Raw genomic sequence first — 22929 nt, forward strand, 5'->3', positions numbered from 1 at the left:
GGTATGGGTATGGGTATGGCTTGTAACTATATAATTAATGTATCTGAGTAGAGATATTTTGGTACCAAATGACTTACAAGAGATCGATTCTAAACAACAGAATTGTGAATGAGCGGCCGAAATGTGTAAACCCTCGAACACACCAGAAAGTTTCCTACTGCGTCGAAGTTGCAATCGGGGGGCAGTGAGAGTCGTGTTTAGTGGTGATGCATCTTGTGAGATGATTCCATTAATTGATTGATCAGGGGATATACGTTATAAATTTTCTTCCAAAATACGTGAAATACTTTTCGTTGAATGTATAGACTCCAATTTAATTTTACTCCGGATAAATTTACTCGCATTTGCAGAAATATAATAAGATTTTACACATGAGTTGGACTCAAGTAGATGATAATTTTCAAAATCAAAAATATATATATGTACACATATATAAGAAAAACTATTGACAAGATCTTTTTTTTAAAAAAAAATTCAAATGAATAAAATTAATTAAAACTGTTACCTCAAAGATATACTCCACCAAATTTTAATATAAAAAATTCATTTGATAAAAAATATTTTTTTTATATAAAAACTTTTGAAATTAATTTTTAAATAAAGTAAATTATAAAATTAATTTCAAAAAAATCACAAAAAATTGTTAAAACATTAATTTTTAATTAAAATGTGAATATAATCACCACAAGGTTTGATTAAATATAATTAAATTAAACTTAAACGAGAACATGTTATTATTTTAATTACATTTAGTTTTTTAATTAAATATTTAACAAAATGATATGATACGTAATATGAAATTATGATCCAAATATAAGTATTTTAGAATTGAAAAATATATTTTCTCTTTTTTTGAGTAAAATTATATAATATTCCAATAATTATAATTTTTTATATTTTAATTTAAGAATGAATTTACCCTTAGAATTATACTATAGTTTAACAAATATTAGATTAAATATATCGTTGCTCATTAATTATATATATATATATATATATTATGGCTGACGTGAAAATAGAATATTCAGACAACTAATTAATAAGGAATTCTATAAGAAAAAATGTACAAATTGCAAGGATTCATGTAAATAATGTTATGAAATGAAACGAATCGTTTTTTAGATAGCTCTTCCCTTCGGAAGCTAGGTCGGACCTAAATATTAAGTTTCCTTCCTATAATTCCTACGATAGATATAACCAAAAGAAAAACAAAACATATATAAAAATCGTGATGGCGCGGATCATTTGATTTCTGGTAAGCACGAAAGGAAGAAAATATAGCGTAGGGATCTAATGATAATATTCTTGAGACGGCCCTTCGAAGCGAATGTAGTCATACATAATCCCAATGAATGGACCTTCGTCTCTTGATTGCTTTAGATATATCGTGTTCCTTCCATTCACCAGTTGAAACCCTGAAAATTTCACACTATACAAAGAGTATAATCCATGAATTCCATGTCTTGCGATTGCATTGTCCCTTCCTATTCTTCTTGTCGTAAATTGGGGCCGTCTTGAATAAGGGTTGTTCATCCTCACCTATCAATGCAAAAATTAGTTAGATATGAAATGTAAGGTGCATGGAGGACATTTTGTTCACAAGGTTATCTGTTTAAAATATTTCCCGCGTCTTCTTTGCGGATAAAATTCATCGATTAAAACATTTTCGTAAAGCAGCATTAATGTTGAAACGGGTGCCTATAAATAATCCAAGAATGGCCGAAAGAAAATTGGTATAAAGGGTAACGAAATAAAAAATTTAACTAGTTAATACTTACTTGTATTTCACCGTAATTAGCAGATGCCAGAGCCAGCCTGAGAGTATAGGTTCCTGTCCTGATCACATTCCTTAAATCAAATGAAATTTGCCATGTGGTTGGTTTGTAGTCATGTACTCCTACTTTCCTGCAGAATAGAACTCAAAAATTGAAACAGTAAAGATCATAGATATATTACAAACAAACTTAATGGCAAAATTTGAAAGTAAAAATTACCTGTTTACATGAGCAAAAAACCAGTCTTTTCGATAATCACTAGTCCCAACGGTGTAAACGAGATCATGAGTAGGATATAAATCCGTGTATCTATCCCACAACCCATATTGCCTAAATCTGAATTCAAATACTTCATGTTAACAAAATCTGGCCTTATCTAAAAGTACAAGCCATGTATTTGAGTAAACACTTGAAGCGGCTTTAACTTACTTTTCTGTGCCATTGATGTGTAAATTGGTCATCAGCTTTGGATTCGGATCAGGCACGAAAAACTCGGCGGCAGAACGATCCGGGATTCCTATCTCCCATAGAGTTGGACCATTTCTTGGAGGATCGTACACAATGTCACCTACTGTAGTTTGACTTCCTGAATATAAGATTTACATTTTTTAGGAATTATAAACACCACATATCAGCATTCGACAGTGGGAAAGTTAAAAGGTAAACTTTTTACCCGGTTTGATTATTACATCATTGCCATGTTTGTAGTCTCCCATGATCCCTGGAACCCAACCGTACAAATTATACCTGCCTTCTCTAATGTTTCTTATTGTGAAATGTCCCTTTTCATCAGTTTGAGTCCAAAATTGATAACCCTGAGGTTTAATAGTTTGAAATTCAATTAGAAAGGAAACTTTATAATCATAGAACTCTACTGTTTATCTCATTGAGTTAGTCCAGCCGTGCCGAGTAAATTAATTACCTTGGTATCTTCTTGCCAAGATCCTACATCTCCAGGTGGAGCCAATCCGATGTATGCTGATTTCGCCGGTATAAGGCGTCTGTTAATATATCTGTCATGGATCATCAATCGACCAGAAATTGCACCCCTTTGATTGGCACGAGGGAAGTCCTTCGACGATGGGAAATCATATGGCCATTTCTTGGTCTCAATCGCCATCTAAATATCACGGCGTAAAGAATGTGATTAATATGCTAGTATGTATGTGCCAAGCAGGGAACAACTATTACAAAAGCTTGTAACTATGCTACGAACTAGGGGCGGGTGTCGACATATATGCGGGATATGATCATATATATTTACCTGTTGTTTGGCATCCTCCCAAAGGGGAATCGGCTTGTTTCCGGAATCAGAGTTCATATATATAAAAACCGGGCCGAAGACCTTCTTCCAGGCCTCTCCATTCCGCAATTTAACTCCGAAATTTGGACCAGCATAGTGCCCACTAAAAAATATCTGCACACATAAATTATTAGCTAGCTGGATTAATGTTGTCAAATTCTTGATCAGAAATCGACTGTTACCGTCGAGGATCCAAGTCAAATACTTACAGCTAAAGATGTCGGACCGACATGAGATGTAAGATCTTGCTTGACAGGACCACCGGCGCGAAACTCGTCGCTCGGTGTGATCACCCAAAACCCTACGCGAGGAGAGGAACTAATCCACCCGTGCACATGGTTGTCCTTACTTTCGTACGAGTATTGGTACTTGTCATCCACCTACATTCATTAATATTTTTCATAAATCTCAAACTTAATTAATATATCAAAATTGCTCGGTCGTCCGAGTTATTAGAATATATGACTGTTTGATTAATGGTCAAGAATTCTATTTTCCCACACAAATTTTCTTGGGCGAGTATATGGCATAGAGTTTTCCCAACCTAAACTAGCGTGGTTTGTAGATTATTGCATTAGTCACGAGGTTTACTCAATACACACCGAAAGATAGCGACTTCTAATTATATCGTCAAAAAAAGTGTATAGTAAAATTAAACTAAAATTAACCTGTCTTTTGAGAGTGGAATTGGCAGAATTTGTGAGTAATACGGCTTCTTTGTAATCAAGAACCTGGCCTCTTGTTCGATCATAATCTGTAGGCATGATCCTTTGCAAGTTGTCCGATACAGCCATGTAATGGAACCTAATAAATTAAACGATGTCATATATAACTTTGTCATATATATATGGAGAAAATAGAATTCATGAAGTTCACGAAATCTTATCCTAGATTTATTGAGAAAATTATTACATATTTTGGTGAAGCTTAAATGCAATTCTTGCTTCATCTATATTCAAATCAGGCCATCCTTTCAAGTGCTCGAATATTGCGTATGAATAGAAACCTGAAACTCCACGCAACATTATAAATCTGCAGACAAAAAAAATATTATGCATAAGATTTAATGATTTCTGATGAAACTAATAAAATAAAAATTGAATAATATGCATCGAACCTTTTGTCTATATTCAGGGGTGGTGCTTTGTCACCCAGAGAAGAATTCCACGTCTTTGTGAAGGAAACTTCAATATGATTTTTAGTTTTTGCGATAACCTTGAAATTTGTACTTTCCAATCTGCGGAATAAATGCAAAATGAGATCAAATAGTGATTTATGTGGGAATCTGCATGCATGCTACACCAACCTTGGAATGTTTACATTAATCAAATTTGTATAATAACCGGGAAACTTGAAATCTTACGTTGAGAAAAAACCGTTGCGTGTCTTTGGATTACTCCATACGATGTCCCAATACCTACATTTTACAAAGTTACCAAAATTAATAAATAAAAAAATTATGAAATTATATAGCTAATACGTATTAATCGCATATATATACATATACTCACCCTCTCCGTGTTTCTTTGTAGCGATATTCGAGTACATTTTCAATCCCTCCATACCCAACCCCGGTTATCAATCCCGACGGATTCGATAACTGCAGTTTAACAATGCCGTTGCTCATCTCCACCTGCGAAAATATATAAATTCGTCATATTTCTCAATTAAAGGTAATTAATCAATAAAGTATGCCTAATTAAACGTTTTTATTTATTACTCATTTTTTAAGAGAATTAAAAACTTTAATTACGTGATGCTTGTATATACGCAGCGTTAGTGGAAGAGCCGAATCTAGACTACCGTCTGCTGTCCATCTGCAATAGGAACAGAGAAAAAATCAAATAATAATAATATTCTAATAGAAAGTCCCCATTTGATTTTTATGTTTTTTTTTAAAAAAAAACATATCACTTTTGTAAATTAAAAAAAAAATTGAAGATCGTGAATCAATATAGGTCACTTAATTTATATTTATATAATTTAAAATGCTTATTAATAGACCGAATCATGCCCAAAGAGTTCAAATTTAGTTCAGTACTTGGAAAATTTGAACTTAGTCTTCGTTCAACTTCTCCACAAATACGCAGAGGATTAATACGTCAAGCAAGAAAAAAAAAAGAAATCCATTTGGTGCCACACCTAATATATGTATATATCCAATTCACCGATTTAGATGAAAAATAATTAAACAAACTGGAAATTAATTAATTATATTAAATAAACCCGTTTATTCGAACAAAGTTTATTATTTGCTTAATGTCACGAAATAATATCAAGCAATTTTGTAAGAAAGATTTGTCTTTATATCTTCTATAAAAACTCTATTAACTCTGTCCCGAAAGTTGACTACATGACCGAAGTTATTTAAATAAGTGACTTTTCACATTCTTAACTATATATTAATGGCTAATTACTCATACTATTAATGTTACTTTTCACCTAATAAAAAGTATCCCTTGAATATATGTTTATAATCATATTTTTAATCCATAAATTATATGGTCACAATATGTAAGAAAAGCATGGCCATAATCTTATAATCGAAGATAATTTAAAAAAAAAATTGGTTCATAATCTTAGTGAGGCAAACGCGAAATATGAAAAGCCAAGTGAACGAAAGGATAATAAAAAAGAATATTGTAACGTAATATTTTAATTAATACTAGAATTTAATGAAACTTTTAGTCATGCATGCATAACTAAGTAATAATAGCAATATATACAATAATAAATAAACGAGAAACAAAATAAAAAGTTCGGAAAATGCAGGTAAATAACGTACCCGTCTGGGATCTTGGCACAGTTGACAAGCAACATTATATGAAAACTTATTCCAATCCATACTAACAGTAAGCGGATTACAGTTCGAAACTCCATTCTTGCCTTCATAAAACTAAACAAATTACCTGTAAATAAAAATTCATATTATTAGTTTCTTGTACACAATACAATTTTTTGGAAAATATAGACACCATTAATTATTAATGTACAAGTATGGACACGGATTCAAAATATTCAGCCACAACAAATACGCTATTTTGTTGAGAAAATACTCAGATTTTAAAAACTTTTGATTTGAAGTATTCTACTGGCCAACGCTAATATGATTTGAGAAACTATACTCGTACACAAAAACTTTGAAGCAAACGGCAATAAGAAACACGACTCACCGACAAAAAAGGAGCATAAAGAGAAAAAAAAACCTTAAAATTTACGCAGAGGTGTAAAGAGAGAATCGTAGATCCAAGGATGAAACAAATAATCAAACTCAGCTTTGTTATATGCAAAAAGTCGATGATCTGTGGAGGGAGCAGTTGTATTTTATGACTACAACGTAAAGGAACCAACTTACGTTCGTCAAGAATGTCTGTGTTTTAGACGAGAAAACACCCTTTTATATGCGTATAAGAGAGAGATATGTATAGATATTTTTAAATCAAAATTTAAATCACAAAATCTATTGAGACGGTTTTATGGGTCGATTATGTGAGACGAGTCTTTTAAATTATCTTCCAAATTTCAAATTTAAGTTAAAATTTTCTTTTTTTAAAAAAATATTTATTGAATGTTTTGTTTTTTAAGGGCAAAAACTTGTGTGAGACGATCTCACTCGTCGTATTTTGTGAGACATATATCTTATTTAGGTCATCTGTGCTAAAAAATAATACTCTTAGCATAAAAAGTAATAATTTTTCATGGATGACCCAAATAAGAAATCCGTCTCACAAAATACGACCCGTGAGATCGTCTCACACAAGTTTTTGTCAAATTATTAAGCAAATTAGTCATTTTATATGGTTTTATCTTTTTCTAATCATTAGATGTTTTCTTTTTATTTACGAAAATATCAATCACATCTGTAAAATAACGAAATTTAAGTATTTATTGTGTTTTTTTTTTTTTTCTTTTACTTCAGTGTGTGTAACAATCAGATAAGTATTTATTGTGTTTTGGTGACTATTTGTTTACGGAATACTATATTTTTTACATTTTTTAATTTAACATTTTTTTTTGTTTTCATAAAAAAATTATAAAAACAAGCAATGTGTGCACCGGAGTATTAGTTTAAAGCAATGGTAGGACCAAATATCGTTTGTCAGATATTTTCTTGAAGGGCAAAAATAAATGACAAAATTGTATTTAAACACTTGGCTGAAGTTTATGACTATTAATTTGTAGAGTTGTTTTAAATTTCGTTAATTAACCAGCTTATATATTTTTTAAATACAATACAGTTTATGTAAAGTGTATATATATGTTGAATTATTTTTTACATTTTTTTAGTTGAGGAAGTGGAATATTATAATTATATATCGAATCCGATAATTCGTTCCAAACTTAGAACATTTGTGTCATATGAACTACAATTCATCTGCTTATACATTTTTATGCTATACGATATTGGTGGAATTTGTTTTAAGACATATCAAACCATCGCCGTCACCATTGATTTATTTGTCAATGTTGTTTTATATGTGATGGGATCAAAAATTTAACTTGAGTTTGATCTGACGAGTCAAATATTCCTAGCTGATTTGATGGGCCAAGCAGAGCTTTGGTATGGATATGCACTGATGAACAAAGTTAGAGGGATACTGAGAGGTAATTCGAGATAACTCATTCGATTCTAAGAAACGGTTGAGACAAAAGAATAATGTTGAGTAATATCAATGTAAAAACCATGAGAAATACCTAATGCATATAGACATAGGGGGCTAGATAACTTATATGAAAAGAATTCTAGTCAAACAAATTATTTGAAATACGAGATTTATTATGAGATTTGTATTGATCTGATATAGTTATCAATGGATTAGGAATTTTGAAAATATATTAAGATATTCTCGAGATTCTCTTCTTATCATGAAATATTTGTCCATGTGTTTTGCTTTTGCAGATATTTATTTATATATTTAGCGCAATATTCATGTGGGCTCGACTCTCACTTGATATGAGCTCAACTATCCGGGCCTTCTTTTTTTACAAAACTTTTTCCCGATCGGGCTAAGATTAGTTCAGGTTCCACACTAGACGTTGGTTCTTAGTTTGTATTAATTGTGTCAAACAGGGCACATCATACCTTTATAAATGGGCTCGGATATTTAACGGTTTGGGTCGGACTCGGGCCAGGTCATTAAACGGGTATCAATATTTTGGTTCCATGGATGTATTATGTAAACCAATAGAGACAAGCTATTGATAATTTATTGAAGTACGTTCAAATTTTAGATTTAATAAAATGGATTGGATTTACAAATACCTGTACTTTTGAACTTTAATTAATTAATGTTAAAAAAAATAGGCCTGCGATTTTTAACACCATCATCACCAATGTAAATCAAGAAGAAATATTTTATCTTGGTAATTATGAATCATTAGATGCACCAACCAATGTAGAATTTGACTATGGATTTGGTTTAGGTATTTACTGTTGAATTTTACGGATGCTTAAATTTGAAGGTTAATATTTTTCAAAGTTCTCAGGCAGTTGGCTGCCTAACTTTGGAAAGTTAATGTTCAGAAAACTAGTTTCCTTTTTATTGTTGGGTATTTATATTTAATTAAAATAGTCAAACTCTTTCATCCTCTGTTCAAATATTTATATTTAATTAAAAATAGTCAAAACTCTTTCATGCTCTCGATGGTGGCCTTTCTTTTCCTCTCTTTATGTGTGGCTAGATAGTCGTGGTTAAAAGATGGGATTCGTCCGGAAACAATCCATCTTAATCCGGTCAATCTGAGACCGGTTCATATGGTTTAAGGTTTAATCAAATCCGATATTCTTGTTGACTAGATTGATTTGAAAAACGTAATCCAGAACTAATCTGGCTGGAACAAGTTGCCATCAGGTCCAAAATCGGTTTATATTATGAATTAGTTGTTGCACTATAACTATAATGAGAAAATAGTTTAATAAATATTTTTTTTTAAATACCCGAATTATTTTATATAAAAATATGGGAAATCGATAATCACGAATTTTAAAAATCATCATGTATAATAAAAATAAAGTATAGTAAACCAAATCACCGAATCAATTCACTTGATTCAATATCATGATAAAGAGTAAATTTTTTAATTCCAAATCAATTGGCGTGATTTTATAATTTATCATATAATGTGTGTGTGTGTGTGTGTGTGTGTTGAAGAAAAAAATTTGATTTCAATCATCAAAACCGAGGCAACTGGTTTCATTTTGACTCGGTTTTGGATTGAATTATATGCCTATTTTGGTTTAATTTGGTATGCTATCAAAAAAGTAGGTTTCTTGTAAGACGGTCTTACTAATTTTTATATGTGAGAGTAGTCAACCCTACTGATATTCATAATAAAAAATAATATTCTTAGCATAAAAAATAATATTTTTTCATGGATGACCTAAATAAGAGATCTGTCTTACAAAATACGACCCGTGAGATCGTATCATACAAGTTTTTACCCTTATATCAAAATGGTTTGGTTCCATTTTGTTGTAATTTGGAACTGGTTAAATACGGTCCGATCATGTGATATGCATAGGCTAGATTAGTTGGTTGATTTTTTTAAATTAAAAAGTCATGTAAAATAAAATATGTATTTGCAAATGCGAGCGTGAATAAAATCTCAAGCTTTGTGATTTTAGACAGAATATATTTGCGCTTCAAGCTTAAATTTTATTGTGTTTTTTGTAACTTTAAATTAAAATTTCTCGATAGCTCAATTTTAACAAAACTAATATTTTGTTGGATCGTCGGACACGATTGAGATGAATAATAATATATAAGTCATGTGGTACAATGAAGTTTACAATGATCCTATTTTGATTTTCTGAGAAAATAAATTTCATTTGCTCAATTAAATTTGTCTTATTTTATTTTACACGCAAAACTCATGTGAGACGATCTCACATATCAATTTTGTGAAGTGAATATTATATTTGGATTACCAATGAAAAAATATTATTTTTTACTATAAATTTGGACATAGTTGACATATATCACGAATACAAATCATGAAACATTCTCACAAAATGACATACTATTTTACTTTAAGTCTATGAAACAAAAGGTGGCTTTTACTTTTCTTGCAAATTTCAAGAAAAGAAAATGTATAATCCGGTTGCATTCAAAAGTCATGTAAAATGAATGAAAATTTGCCAAAAAGAGTTTGAATAAACTTATCGCTAGCGCAACAAATGGAGATGCGACAAAAATAAATTTCTCTTCGACTACAAAAAAAAATCTTTTACTTCCTACCTTTATATCTGATGAAATTCCAAACCAATATGATCAAATAATTTTTTGTTTATGAAATATACAAAATAAATAGCTATGAAATTTTGGAATTCCATAAATATATATGACTACTTTGTTTTTTATACACAAAATAATCCAAATTTAAAAAGAAAAAAACATTAAAGAGTCTAAACACATTTTAATCATGTATATAATAATTTTGCTAAGCTGCACATTAATCATGTCAACATCTATCTCCACCAATAAGGTGACACTCATTTATTAGATATATAATTTTGATATGTCTCATCACATCTAATAAACGAATATCATTTCATTGATGGGCATTATTGATTGATGGACAACATAATAAAACTATATATATTAACCCACTAAATTAGTAATCAACAATTAATCCAAATAAATTCATCCACAACATAAGCCAATAGATTCCAGGCCATGCTGAGTATACATGTCAAAACGGGCTGACGGGACGGGCCAGCCCGCAACCCACCGCAACCCGCCATTAGGCGGGGGCGGGGCGGGGCGGGCCAGCCCGCCATTTTGGCGGGCCTTTAAATGGCCAACCCAGCCCAACCCACCTTGGGCCGCGGGCTAGACGGGCCAACCCGCTTATTATTTTTTTTTAAAAAAAAATACTAAACAGTATTAAAATAAACATAGAAGAAAAATATATTTCAGTTAAATATTTTCATAAAAAACTTAAAAACATTGAAATAAGACATTGAAAGCATACAACAATCAACATAATACATAAAAAAAATAAAGTGTTTATTCTAATTCACACAAGATTTCATCGTACACATGTACTAAAAATTAACTCATGTAATATTATGTTTTCAATAATACAGATAATTACTTTATTTACTATATTATTTTGATAATTCTGGATTAGTTCGAGTTAAACATTAAAAAAAGGGAGGGGACCGAAGAGTATAACATCTTCAAAAAAAAATAGAAGCATATAGATTTTACCAGAGTGATTCAAGTTAGGCAAATGAGAAAAAATAAGGAAGAAATAGGAATTTTTATATAAAACTTAAAAATATAAAATTCTACCCTAATTTGGCGGGCCAGCCTGCAACCCAAACGGGCTCAACCCATTTGGCCCGCAACCCAAACGGGCTCAACCCGTTTGACCCACCTCCAAACGGGCTGCTATTTTATCAACCCAACCCGCTCAATTTTATGGCGGGGCGGGCCGATCCGACGGACCTGACCCAATTTGACAAGCCTAATGCTGAGCCCCTACTAGGGCCAGAGGGGCTGGATTGGTTTGGCATCCCATGTCAAGGTACTGATACTTATGATAATTACGACAGACCAACTCAGTTCAAGCAAATCCATTGGGCTTGTAAAAACAACCACTGGGCTAAAATAAAATTAAAATAATTATTTTTCTTTCAAACAGCATAAATAAGGTAATTTTTTTTTTTACTATGCACACTAACTCAAATTGTAATATTCGATTTAAAATCGGAGCCGTTCCACAATCACTTTAACAGTTAAACTGGATATAATTACGATGGCATCAATTAATTAAAAGTTAGTTATTAATAATAATATCTAAAACTTAATTAATTTTAATAATTTCAAAAAGAAAACTTGAAATTACTAGTTTGGTTTTAAATTTTTAAAATTTATTTTCGAGTTATACATCCGTTATAAAAATAAATAATAAAATCCGGATTTCGGGTCGGGTAATATATAGATTCGATCCAATTCCTCGCTATCCCAATATGTATATACGGGCTATAGCCTTCGTTGATATTTTACATCAAGAAACCCTAGACTTTTCTATTGCAACTCTCCTCAAGCCGCAGCTGTTGAATCTTCTCCTTCTTTTCAGTTTCCAACTAATATTTCATCGTTATTTCGATTTATTTTCGATCCGCGGAATATTAGTTATTCGCCGTCGTCGCTGTTCGGGATTGATTCTGGTTGGTTTTTATTATTAACTGCACGTATCTCGATGTCTATGTTAGATTTTTCTCGTTTTTCATATGTACGAATATGATGATGCAATTTTGTAGCATGAATTTTCTGCTGAATTTTTTTGATAATCATGGGAATATTTGTTTTTTAGGCTTTTTTGAGATCTCGTTTGCATACATCAAGAATCGAGATCCGTAATTTTTTTTTTTTTGAATTTTGACCTTGGACGCGTTTTGTTCTTTGATCTGATTTTCCGTACTTGTTCAATGCATTGGTGGATGCTAATTAGATTTTCAGCTACATCTTTATATCTTCGTTATTCACGATAAAAGTGCAAGTGGCAAGTTTGCGTTTCTTGTCTGGTTTATCTATCGATCCCTGGTAAAAATGTGTTTTAGATTTTCTTCATACCGCTGCAGATTTATGGTTCTATTTGGGATAACGGATGATTGAGATGGAGAATTGTAATATCTTGTGGAACACACTTGGTCTTTGTTGCACATGAACCTACATTCGGTCTTCATACTTACCTGGAAATATCATGTTCTAATAGTGGGCCTTTATGTATCTATGAATTGATTTGCATTTTCTTATTTGAAAGTAATAGCTGATTTTTATTTTATCGCGGATCTTGCTGTAAATTTGATGTGAATTTCCATTTTTTGCCATCTGCTTTAATCTTTGAAATTGCAATTGGATTCCACACTTTTTTACTACTTGAACTTATTATTAGTTTGGATGGTGATCTTGTTAACAGGAATTTGCAGTATTTGATGTCAATGGCCTCCTTGGATATGTCGTTGGACGATATGATAAAAAATCGTAGAAGTAGCGTGCGAAACCGAGGACAAGGCAGGTCTCGAGGTGCACGACAGGGACAAGGGCCAGGAGGGTCATCATCCAGGGGTGGGAGAGCATATGGGCCCCCTCGTAGAGGTCCACTTGGACTTAATGCTCGACCGACGGCTCAAATGATAGCCAAGGCAAGATTAAATTGTGGATGTCTTATGCATTACATAGACAAATCTGCTACGCCCTTAGTGCGTTACATGAAGATGTTATGCTTTAGAAATCAAAATCTGAAAGATTTGCGCACTATTCGTCATTTGGGGGAAGGCACCATTTTGAGTCTGGAAAAATGTTGTGTTGTAGCAAGAGTTCCTGAGTTTTGTGACGGTTTTTCTGTTCTTGAGGAGGTTTTTCTCTAAATGTTGGTTTCTGACGAGCAATTTGCGATGGGGCTATATCTCAAAAGTGGAAGATTTGGTAGCCCCTTAAGGGAAGAATGACACTTTGCTCATTATATAGAGGAGCTTCATTATCTTTATGCTAAGAGCTTTTGCCATTAACATCCATTAAGAACTGAAAGCGTGAAACTGCTTTTCCATATTTATCGATAATAACTATTAACCGGGGTCTCTCTAGTTTGTCGTTACCGATTGTCATTTGGAGAGTTAATGATGGATTGTTTTGATGTATGAAGAATGATATTATGATCTATATCATCCGTACATGCTGGAGTTACTTGGGGAATGATACTTTCAGTCATATCTCAGTTCATGGTGTTTTGCAAAGGTGGCTTCCTTCGCTGAACTTCAGAACTGGAGCTCCACGTCTTGCATGGCACTAATTGGCATGCCGTGGATTTATCTCAACTACCATGTAGACTAAATTGCATTCCTTGCTTTCAATGGATTAGATTCTCTTTTTAGAGCTTTTTCATTGTGACTTTGTTGCGGAAATTTCCTGATGTTTCAATAAAAGATTCTCAAACTAATTTTTCTGGTCTAATTCTGACGCATTTCGCAATCTCGATAATTGGTTTGCTTTCCATCAGACCTTCCGCAGAACCAAGAATTTACCGTGGCAGAATGGTCTTCTTGAGGATAGTCTTAAAGCTGCTGGGTTATCAGGATTAGTAAATGGGACGAAGTTGTATGTTTCCAACTTGGATACTGGAGTGACTATGGAAGATATAAGGGTACCACTTTTGAGCCATGGCTTTTGCTATTTTACGTCTTTGCAATATTTTTCTATATTTTCTGAAGATGGGCATGGGGAACAGGATCTATTTTCTGATATTGGAGAGCTGATGCGTTATTCAATTCACTATGACAAAAATGGACGCTCAAGTGTAAGTTGAAGCTTTATACGATGCATAATAAATATTTTATTCCCTTCAACATATTGAGTGCTGGTCTCATAATAAATGGAACCTTTATTGTTTTTTGGTTTATATGTTGTTGCCCTGTGTAGGAGTGTTACTCTGCATATTCTGACTAGCTTGCAGATTTTTTCTTTTGATTTTGATCTTTCTTACCTAGCTTTGAGTGTAAAGGAATGTAACTAACTAAAAGCATGCTCTCTGTTATGCTGTAATTGCCATGCTTGGTTGCTTTAATTTAGCTTTTCTCTTAGTAATTTCCTTGTCTATTAAACAGGGTTCTGCTGAAGTGATTTTTGTCCGAAGGAGTGATGCATTTCAAGCTCTTAAGCGATATAACAATGTCCAATTGGATGGGAAGCCCATGAAGGTTGAGATAATTGGTGCTGACTCTGATATTCCCATTTCTGCTCGTGTGAACGTTTTTGGAGGAGCTAATGGAAAAAGGACGGTCGTAATGGGGTATGCGGTTTTGGTTTTTAAGCTTGGTTCTTTGAAGTAGCGTTGGCTTCTTTGCTATGCCTTCTTTGTTTGTAATCTATTCAGTAATGTTTTTATGTTGAAACAGCCCAATTAAGAGGGTTATCAACTGCGTTGTGTATATAGTTGTGCCAGTTGGCTGTAACTTTAGGAAAGGTTGTTTCCATCATATTTTGTGATCGATTAATCATTTAACCGCATCTTCACTAATACACAGGTCTGGAACTGGTCGTTTTGGCAATGGCTCTGGGGTGGACAAGAATTACCGTGGTCCCATGTAAGTTGGCCCCTTAACCATCCTTTTGGATTATCTCAGTGATTTGTGTTACATCAGCTGGTTACTAGTTGCACCTGTAACTTGTTATTATTATGTTGACAGTCATAGGGGTCGTGGTGGTTCAAATATTGGTCGTGGAGGTGGACGTGGTCGTGGAGGAGGTCGAGGTCGAGGTCGAGGTCGTGGTGTAGCTCACGGGAGAAAGGTTGTGGAGAAATCTGCCGTTGATCTTGACAAGGAGCTGGAAAACTATCACTCTGAAGCTATGCAGAGTTGATGGTTTACTTGAAAGCTGTTTCTGAACGGGGACTTGATTGATAACTATGTATTAGATAGATCTTTAGCTGTACAAATCTGAGGTTTCATGTTGTGCTGGGTTTGGTTTGGTTTGGCTCTGTGGCTGATTGTGCATGTTCGAATCGGATGATATTTACCATCGTCCCCGTAAGTCATTTTATGTTTAATTTGCGTTGTGACTGATTTGTGCTTGTCATTTTCAATTTAGAAGTTTGCAGCTCATTTGAGTAAATGTTGGGTGGCATGCTTTAAACGATTATATTATAATTTTTTTTACATCTTTTTATTTAAAAATAGCCTTGTTCGATTTTAAATTTGAGCAAAAAAAATTCAATTGACTTTTTCAATCTCTTAACTTTCCAAATCTTGAATCTCCTGTACCTTAATTTTTTGTCAATGAAACCTTTGCTCAAATAATCATATTATTAATCGTTTAAAGAAAAACTGAGATGTGTATATTCTTTAGGCCGTAATATTGTTTATACAAATGTACATGTGAATGATACCAGGGGATGGTTATGTAAAACTAAATATAGGATATACTGAAGAAGAGGGTTTTAATATAATGGAAAGGATTTTATCAAAAACTCTAATTTACTATACTCTAAGCATTAACCATATTATAAAAGGGAAGCTTTCGTTTATGTTTTTACATCTATTATTTCAACGTCTTCTATGTATTTTTGTTTAAAAATATCAAGCTTTCATTTTTTTATACAGATTTTACTTTCTTAATTTAATATAATAATCCAAATGGTCGACACTTTTTCATGTTTTTGCATATGTTAACCGAGGTTTAATGTTTTGATTCGTAACCGATAATATATTATATGACCATTAGGGCGTGTACAATAGGCGAAGAAGTCCATGTTAATTTCTCGGTCCTTCAAGGGGCGATAATTGCTCTTAGTGCGATAATGCAGGCAAGCATGCGCGGATTCCTTCTCCACGATGAAATCTGCTTGCAACATTTATTTTTTTCAATTTTTTTAAAAGATCTGGCCAACAAATCCTACGGTCAGATTAATCTGGCCATTTTAACATATTAACATTCAATGAAGTTGCGAATTTCATCACACCAGCATCCCTTCTACACCTTCGCATAACCATGAGATGCAATAACCAACATTCGTTTTACACATTCGCATAATCATGAGATCAAGTTATGATCGTTGACATCAACATACAATGAAATTACCAATTTCATCACACATCCTCGCGCCGTTGAACATGCTCTTACAAACTGCACCTCCAATATATATTTTTATGAAGAATTCGACCCCTACAAATACATCAATAACAAAAAAGTGAAAAAATTATGTGACAACACATCGACACAGGAACACCAATGTTTTCGAGAACTTTCAAACAAATATTGCTTGTTGCCCATTACATGAGTCAAATCATTCTTCTGATCAAGCTCATTGTCTCCAAATAAAATTACCAATCAAGAACCACCTAACATTTTCCAAGAGAATAGAGCTAGGCAAATTTCAACCAATTTCATTCTTTTTATCAGGATAGATGCATGTCGGCTTTTACAGTATTCGTGCATATTTGAATATTGTGATTTCAGCGCCGGAAATATTATAGAAAACTTGCTCTTCAACGTGAAAATGTAATATTTTACAAAGGAACAATTTTACTATGCTCTCAGATAAGAGGCCAAAGTTCTTCCACAGCAGAAAACTGACATCCATCGAAACCCCTCAAAGATTTTAATCAAAATAAGAATTTCACCACAGACATTCGAAGAGCTTAACAGAGTTCATTGAAAAGAATAGCAATTGGTGAAGTTCCTCCAATAGTGATCCCCCCTCATATCCTCTGAGAGGATCAAAAGAACCGTGACCTACCTGCCCCCCTGTAAATTCTCCATCTTTTTCTTTTTTACAAAAGAACCGAAACCCACCCCAATATCGCAACTACAATACAGTTAAATGACTGCGAGTTCCGGTATAGGAACTTGGCTGGAGAATTGGAGCTCTTCGAATCCATAGCTGGTATGGTGCTGTTCAGTAGTGTGCCGTTTGTATCACTTCCACGGAATATGCACAAACCGTGACCTGCAAAAGATCGATAAAATGTGTAAAACAAATCAAACGACTGTAGTCATTTCTTGAGAAAATACTTTATTTTATTTACTTGGATTTGTGGTCGTAATGGCAGCCACCCCATTAAAATCACAGCTTGAAGATGTCTTTCCCATTCGATGATAATAGGAATCGAATGCATATGTTGCATGGGCAAACACATTATCTGGATCGTAGCATGATTGCCCCTGCAGTATCGGAGAACAGTCGACTTTCCCAGGTCCGCAAGCCCAATCCAGAGCCGCTTGCACCATTTTTTCGTCCGTGCCATCTTTTGCTGTGCAATATGTCTGGTTTGTTGTGTCATTTGCCAACACGGATCCTGAGCCAATCAAGTGCAACACATACACGGGAACCCCATTTGCATCAAACAATCCCCAGTTTTTCTCAGACAGAGGCCCCGGTTTCATATCCTCATTGTATAGCTCGTATATGTAAGTGCTGACTCCGATCCCAGGATATTTTGGAGTTCCTGTTTTGTTCAGTATGTGTCGTATCACATTACTGTTGTATGTATTGGCATTATCTAAAGTGGCATCAGGCTCGTTCACATCCCCTTTCGAGGGCCAGCCTGTTTCGGTAACCATAACGGGAAGATTTGTGATGTTAAGAGAAGCCATCGCAAAATACGCGGCATCAACCATAGCATCAAACACGTTAGTATAATGAAGAAGTGTATTTGCATCTACGGCTTCTTTGTTACTCGGAAGAGGCTTGAACAGAGCATAATCTAATGGGATTACACCGTTTGATTGCATGTAGTCAAAGTAAGGGTAAATGTTGAGCATAAAATACGAGCTTGTTGATTGAAGAAAATCAAGGACAGGTACCAAAACCGGATTCCATGAATGATTAAAGAACGCTTGGGATGGAGGGAAAGAGTCAAGAATGATGGAAGACGCAAGTGGTGTAGAAACTTTGATCTGTCTATCAAGATTTGAAGCAACAAGGGCGGAATGGATGAATCTGAGAGCTTTAACAAGAACAGGAGCAACATTTGGCAGGGACGTAAAAACCTCAGAACCAACACAGATTGTTGTAATGTTGGTGGCAGGATAGTGTGCAACCACGTTCTGAGATACCCAATTTGCAGCAGTCGAATTAGATTGACCGAGGCCTAGAAGCTGGTCGTTCGGCACAGAGATAGCAACTCGGATACCTGTGTTAGCAAGTGCAAGAAGCAATCCTCGATCTGCATTGTACAGCCTGACGTGGCGGATTTGCTGAGTTTTGAGGAGTGCAACTACTTGAGTCGGGTGTGGCATGTCCGAGAGCTCCGTCCCAATGTTCACTCCAACGAATGCATCTGCATGATAGAAGTCAAATTAAGCCGCCAATTTATTTGGAATATAGCTGTTATGAATAATATGATATAGTGTTTATGCATATCAAAAACACATAAAAAGGTAGAATTGATGTTAACATTATTTAATCAGTTCAACAATTAGACCAGAGATAGGATGGTGGGAAGCAAAAATATTCCACTGTAATACGAAGCCTATCAAAAGGTTACAATTTCCTGCTAGAGTCTGGACAAATGACTTTTCTGTAAGATAAAGCAAAAAATAAAAGGACATATCAATGAGCTGGAAACCATGAATTCATCCTTTTGTTCTCTCATTTTATGGTCTTATGTTGTCTTCTACTCATCAGGGAAAAAAGAGGCAATAACACAGAACATATGCTAAATAATAGATTTTGGCTTCAATGGGGGCCTGCATTAGATGATGTTGTAATTGCTAAACACTAGCTTGCCGATCAAACTCAACATAATGATCTCAGCTCACCCATAAAGTAGCAAAAATTTTACGAATACTCTCCATAACACAACACGAACATCAATAATACAAGAAACTTTTCATATCTTTGTTCATCTTAAACACGTCCTCTCTCAAACTTTAGCTTACCATACTTAAATCTGAAACAATGTCACTAAATCTCATTGCTAAGTATGGAAACAAGAACACTGTTTTCTTGTGCAAGAGCATGTTGTTCTTAGGAAGAATTCAACTTTAAAAATAAACAAAAGCTTATAACATAAAGAAACGATTTTTAACCTTCATCAGCAGAAACAGCAGACACTATCAGTAGCAAAATAAACAGCACTAATTCCATGTTTTATAGGTTCTTCTAAAGTAACTGCCAATGCACAAAACCAAGAAACTTCAATGGAGATGAAACGAAGGAGAGGCTGGGGTAATGGTTAGTGGAAAGGGTCGAGTCTATTTGCATTTAAGAGAGAAAGTAAAACAGGTCAAGCACCAATCGCCAAAAGTTCTTGTCAGATGATCCAACGGCTAATGAATCGTCAGTATTCTTGTCCTTTCCTCTGTTCCTTTTCTCTTTCATTTTCTTGGCGTTCCTTGGGAGGAATTACCTTTTGCATTCACAGATTCCAATAATTTTTTATATACTAGAAATCACAACAGACATTGAGAATATTATTTATGTTTGAAATGAACAACTGTGCTTTTCTTGGTAGCCGTTAGAGGGTACAATTTTTGAGATGTTCGGATTAATAAGAGAAAGACAGAAGATTAATGTATATAGGATGGGCCTATAATGTTACAACATTTGACACGATCGCTGAGGTTGTCGGAGAAATGCAGCTTGTTTTCAACGGTCAAAATCTTCATCTTTCTTTTCTTATTATTTTCTCAGTTTTTATTCTGTTTCTGAAAGTTAAAATATTCTTAAAAAATTAAAGGTCATGTATCGTGTATTGTTTTCATTTTTACAACGTGGGAAATTGTTTTGGTGATATTTTAGATGATGAATTTTCCAATATTGAAATGCATTTTTGTATTATTTGATTCATATTTTTTTAAATGGAATAAATTTGAAGTGTTTATGAGAAGTCATTAACTGCTGTTGAATTATATAAAATATTTAAAAAAAAAAAAAACTAGACTAGTTTAAATAATTTATAAAATTACATTCAAATTCGCTCCAAAGCCCAACACTGCCAAGTATTTTAGCTCTTGGGTGGAGCCGATTATGAAACTAGTTATCCAAATACTCACAAAATTATAATTTAAAAAATATCAAATTCTTTTATCATTTACACCAATATGCTAAACGTGATGCCCTTAGTGGTTCTACAAAATTTTTTTTTTATAAAATTATTCTCATCAAAATGACAAGAAGAAAGTTGGATCCAAGCTCAAACTGAGCCCTGAGGGAAAGGGTGGGCTTGAATGGTAGATAAATACAAATAAAGAAGCCCAATATATGTAAAAGAATTGGCCCGTTTTGAGGACCAACCAAGCCGCGATCTTGGGCCATAAAAACCAACACTGGGTTTTTATTTCTTTTTTTATATTTATGGATCAAATTATAAAACCAGAATTTGGAAAATACAACACTATGTTGCCAAGTCATCGTAGAAAACGTGATAAAGATGTTTGAGTAAAATTTAATTAAAAAATTATATAATATCATTATTTATATTCATTTGTGACTTCTATTGATTAGACATTAAATGTGAAATTGCTCCTTTATGTTTTATTATGTATATATCAGTAGTGTTGCACAAATTTTTCCTATAATTAATTAATTAAACAAAACGGATGCCTTAAATAAAAACAAAATATTTCAAAAAATGAAAGCATGTGTATAAAACATAAATGCAATCAATACTTGGTACTAATATATATCAATCACTTAGGACAATAGATATTCAAATTAAAACCTGGTCTATGTCTGAACTGAAACCGGATGCAGTTTTGGGTCAGGAAAGTGCCACCAGAGTTGCTGACGCGAGCAAGACATCAGAAACTGGCTTGCTCAGGTCATCATGCACATTAGAAGACACAAGAATTTGTTTGCTGAAGGCATCTCATGATATGTCGAGTGCTTGTGAGTGACCGACCATATAAATAAATATGATTGATTAAACTTTTATCAAAACTTTATCGACAAAGTTCTTTGGATGATGACTTGTTTTTTCGATAAGAATAAATTAACGAGGGAACGATAATAATATATTATAAGTATCAGATATTAACAATTTTATATGTTTTATCATGTCAAATAAGTGAGTGTCACTTCAATGATGAACACGACTGTTGATCATATCAATATGTATATAGTATATACACACACACACATTTTGACCAATTCAATATATATAACTATTCACTTCATGTCATCGATGTCTGAGAAAAATATCTTTGAATTGGTCCAAATGTGATGTTGCATAAAAGTAAAGTAGTCATTTAATCCATGAAAAGAAGAGATTCGCCAAATGATATAGAGAATGCATGCTTGAGAAGGTAGAGGGTTCCACATAACCAATTTCAAAATATAGCGATTTATTTAGATATTTTATAAAATTATTTCAAAACTTTCAGAATGTAATACGATATAAAATACAAATAATGGCGGGGCCGAAAGGTAATTGTCATTATGAAAAAAGGGTTTCATTTGCTTTTGCCAAGCCATTCCTCTTCATCCACCTCTCTATCGCACTAAACGTTTCCTTTTCCAACCAAATTATGCATTCGAACTTTGGACTATCATAATTCTATCTTCCCTTTCCCTTGTAACGACTACAAATTTTAATTTATATTTCGACAGTCGTGTAATTATAAATATTACATACTATATCATAAAAAAAAAATAAAACGTATTTAATTTTCAATCATTTTGACCGTCTAATAATTATTTCAGGGCTGTATCTATAGATTATATAAGAGAGTGTGTGTGTGCGTGTCTGAACATATGGGTTGTATATTGATATGCACCAACTGAAGTATATATTTAATGATATAATAATGTGCATGTATTAAATACCAACATCTCATTTTTATATCAAATATCAATAGTATCGTGAGGACATTTTGTGGAATTTAATGTTGTAATTATTGGATCGATATATTTCAAGTTCGTCTAATAATAAAGATTTTTGAAATTTATTATATTTTATGTAACTAATGCGTTCGAAAAATGCAACCTAAATGTTTTACTGAAATTTCCTTTCCTAATTTTGGGAAAGCTCTCCCTTCCCTTTACTAAAACAAAAAAAATATCACGTGGATCGTCTAACATATTGAAAATCCACAGTGATGGAGTATTAATTTTATTTTTTTATTTTACACTACGTTGTATGTCCATTATATGTCGTCGATGCTTAATATTTATCTTAATTTATCGAAGGAGGAAAATTAATAAAACTAAAACGTAGATTTGAATAATTAATTAATTCTAAGTTTTACGTTTTCAGTCAATTTTATTTGATGGCGGAGCTGAGATAGATTTCACACTGGATTTATCAATGATAAAATGATTGGATCCCATCCCTCCTTTGACTTTTTCAACACTTCTTCTCTTTCAGAAAACGCGTATTGATTTATTCGGTGGCTATAA

At 33.3% G+C, this 22929-nt stretch overlaps 3 protein-coding genes across 4 annotated transcripts; 1 reads left to right on the forward strand and 2 right to left on the reverse strand.

The window, feature by feature from the left end:
* Positions 1-1079: 1079 nt before the first annotated feature.
* Positions 1080-6432, reverse strand: LOC142544769 (uncharacterized). Its single transcript, XM_075651809.1, has 16 exons — positions 6285-6432; positions 5864-5987; positions 4832-4895; positions 4590-4711; positions 4442-4495; positions 4196-4315; positions 3991-4110; positions 3747-3882; positions 3288-3458; positions 3040-3192; positions 2698-2895; positions 2449-2590; positions 2205-2361; positions 1995-2111; positions 1779-1905; positions 1080-1539 (listed from the first exon to the last, which is right to left on the reverse strand). The coding sequence occupies exons 2-16, from the start codon at positions 5968-5970 to the stop codon at positions 1291-1293; spliced, it is 2037 nt and encodes a 678-aa protein (XP_075507924.1). The 5' UTR covers positions 5971-5987; positions 6285-6432; the 3' UTR covers positions 1080-1290.
* A 5648-nt stretch (positions 6433-12080) lies between these two features.
* LOC142546534 (THO complex subunit 4C-like) lies at positions 12081-15652 on the forward strand. Of its 2 annotated transcripts, none has more exons than XM_075654296.1 (7): positions 12081-12256; positions 13009-13913; positions 14089-14232; positions 14317-14385; positions 14693-14877; positions 15113-15172; positions 15275-15652. In XM_075654296.1, exons 2-7 carry the CDS (start codon positions 13872-13874, stop codon positions 15447-15449), a joined length of 675 nt encoding a protein of 224 aa, XP_075510411.1. In that variant the 5' UTR covers positions 12081-12256; positions 13009-13871; the 3' UTR covers positions 15450-15652. The 2 variants fall into 2 exon arrangements, with proteins under 2 accessions (XP_075510411.1, XP_075510410.1); XM_075654295.1 differs by having other exon boundaries at positions 13009-13234.
* Positions 15653-17069: 1417 nt separating this feature from the next.
* Positions 17070-20001, reverse strand: LOC142546535 (glucan endo-1,3-beta-glucosidase 2-like). The gene is made up of 3 exons (XM_075654297.1): positions 19620-20001; positions 17615-18868; positions 17070-17535 (listed from the first exon to the last, which is right to left on the reverse strand). Exons 1-3 carry the CDS (start codon positions 19675-19677, stop codon positions 17360-17362), a joined length of 1488 nt encoding a protein of 495 aa, XP_075510412.1. The 5' UTR covers positions 19678-20001; the 3' UTR covers positions 17070-17359.
* Positions 20002-22929: the final 2928 nt, after the last annotated feature.

The sequence above is a fragment of the Primulina tabacum genome, chromosome 5 (assembly GCF_025594145.1).
Source record: "Primulina tabacum isolate GXHZ01 chromosome 5, ASM2559414v2, whole genome shotgun sequence".
Taxonomy (NCBI): domain Eukaryota; kingdom Viridiplantae; phylum Streptophyta; class Magnoliopsida; order Lamiales; family Gesneriaceae; genus Primulina; species Primulina tabacum.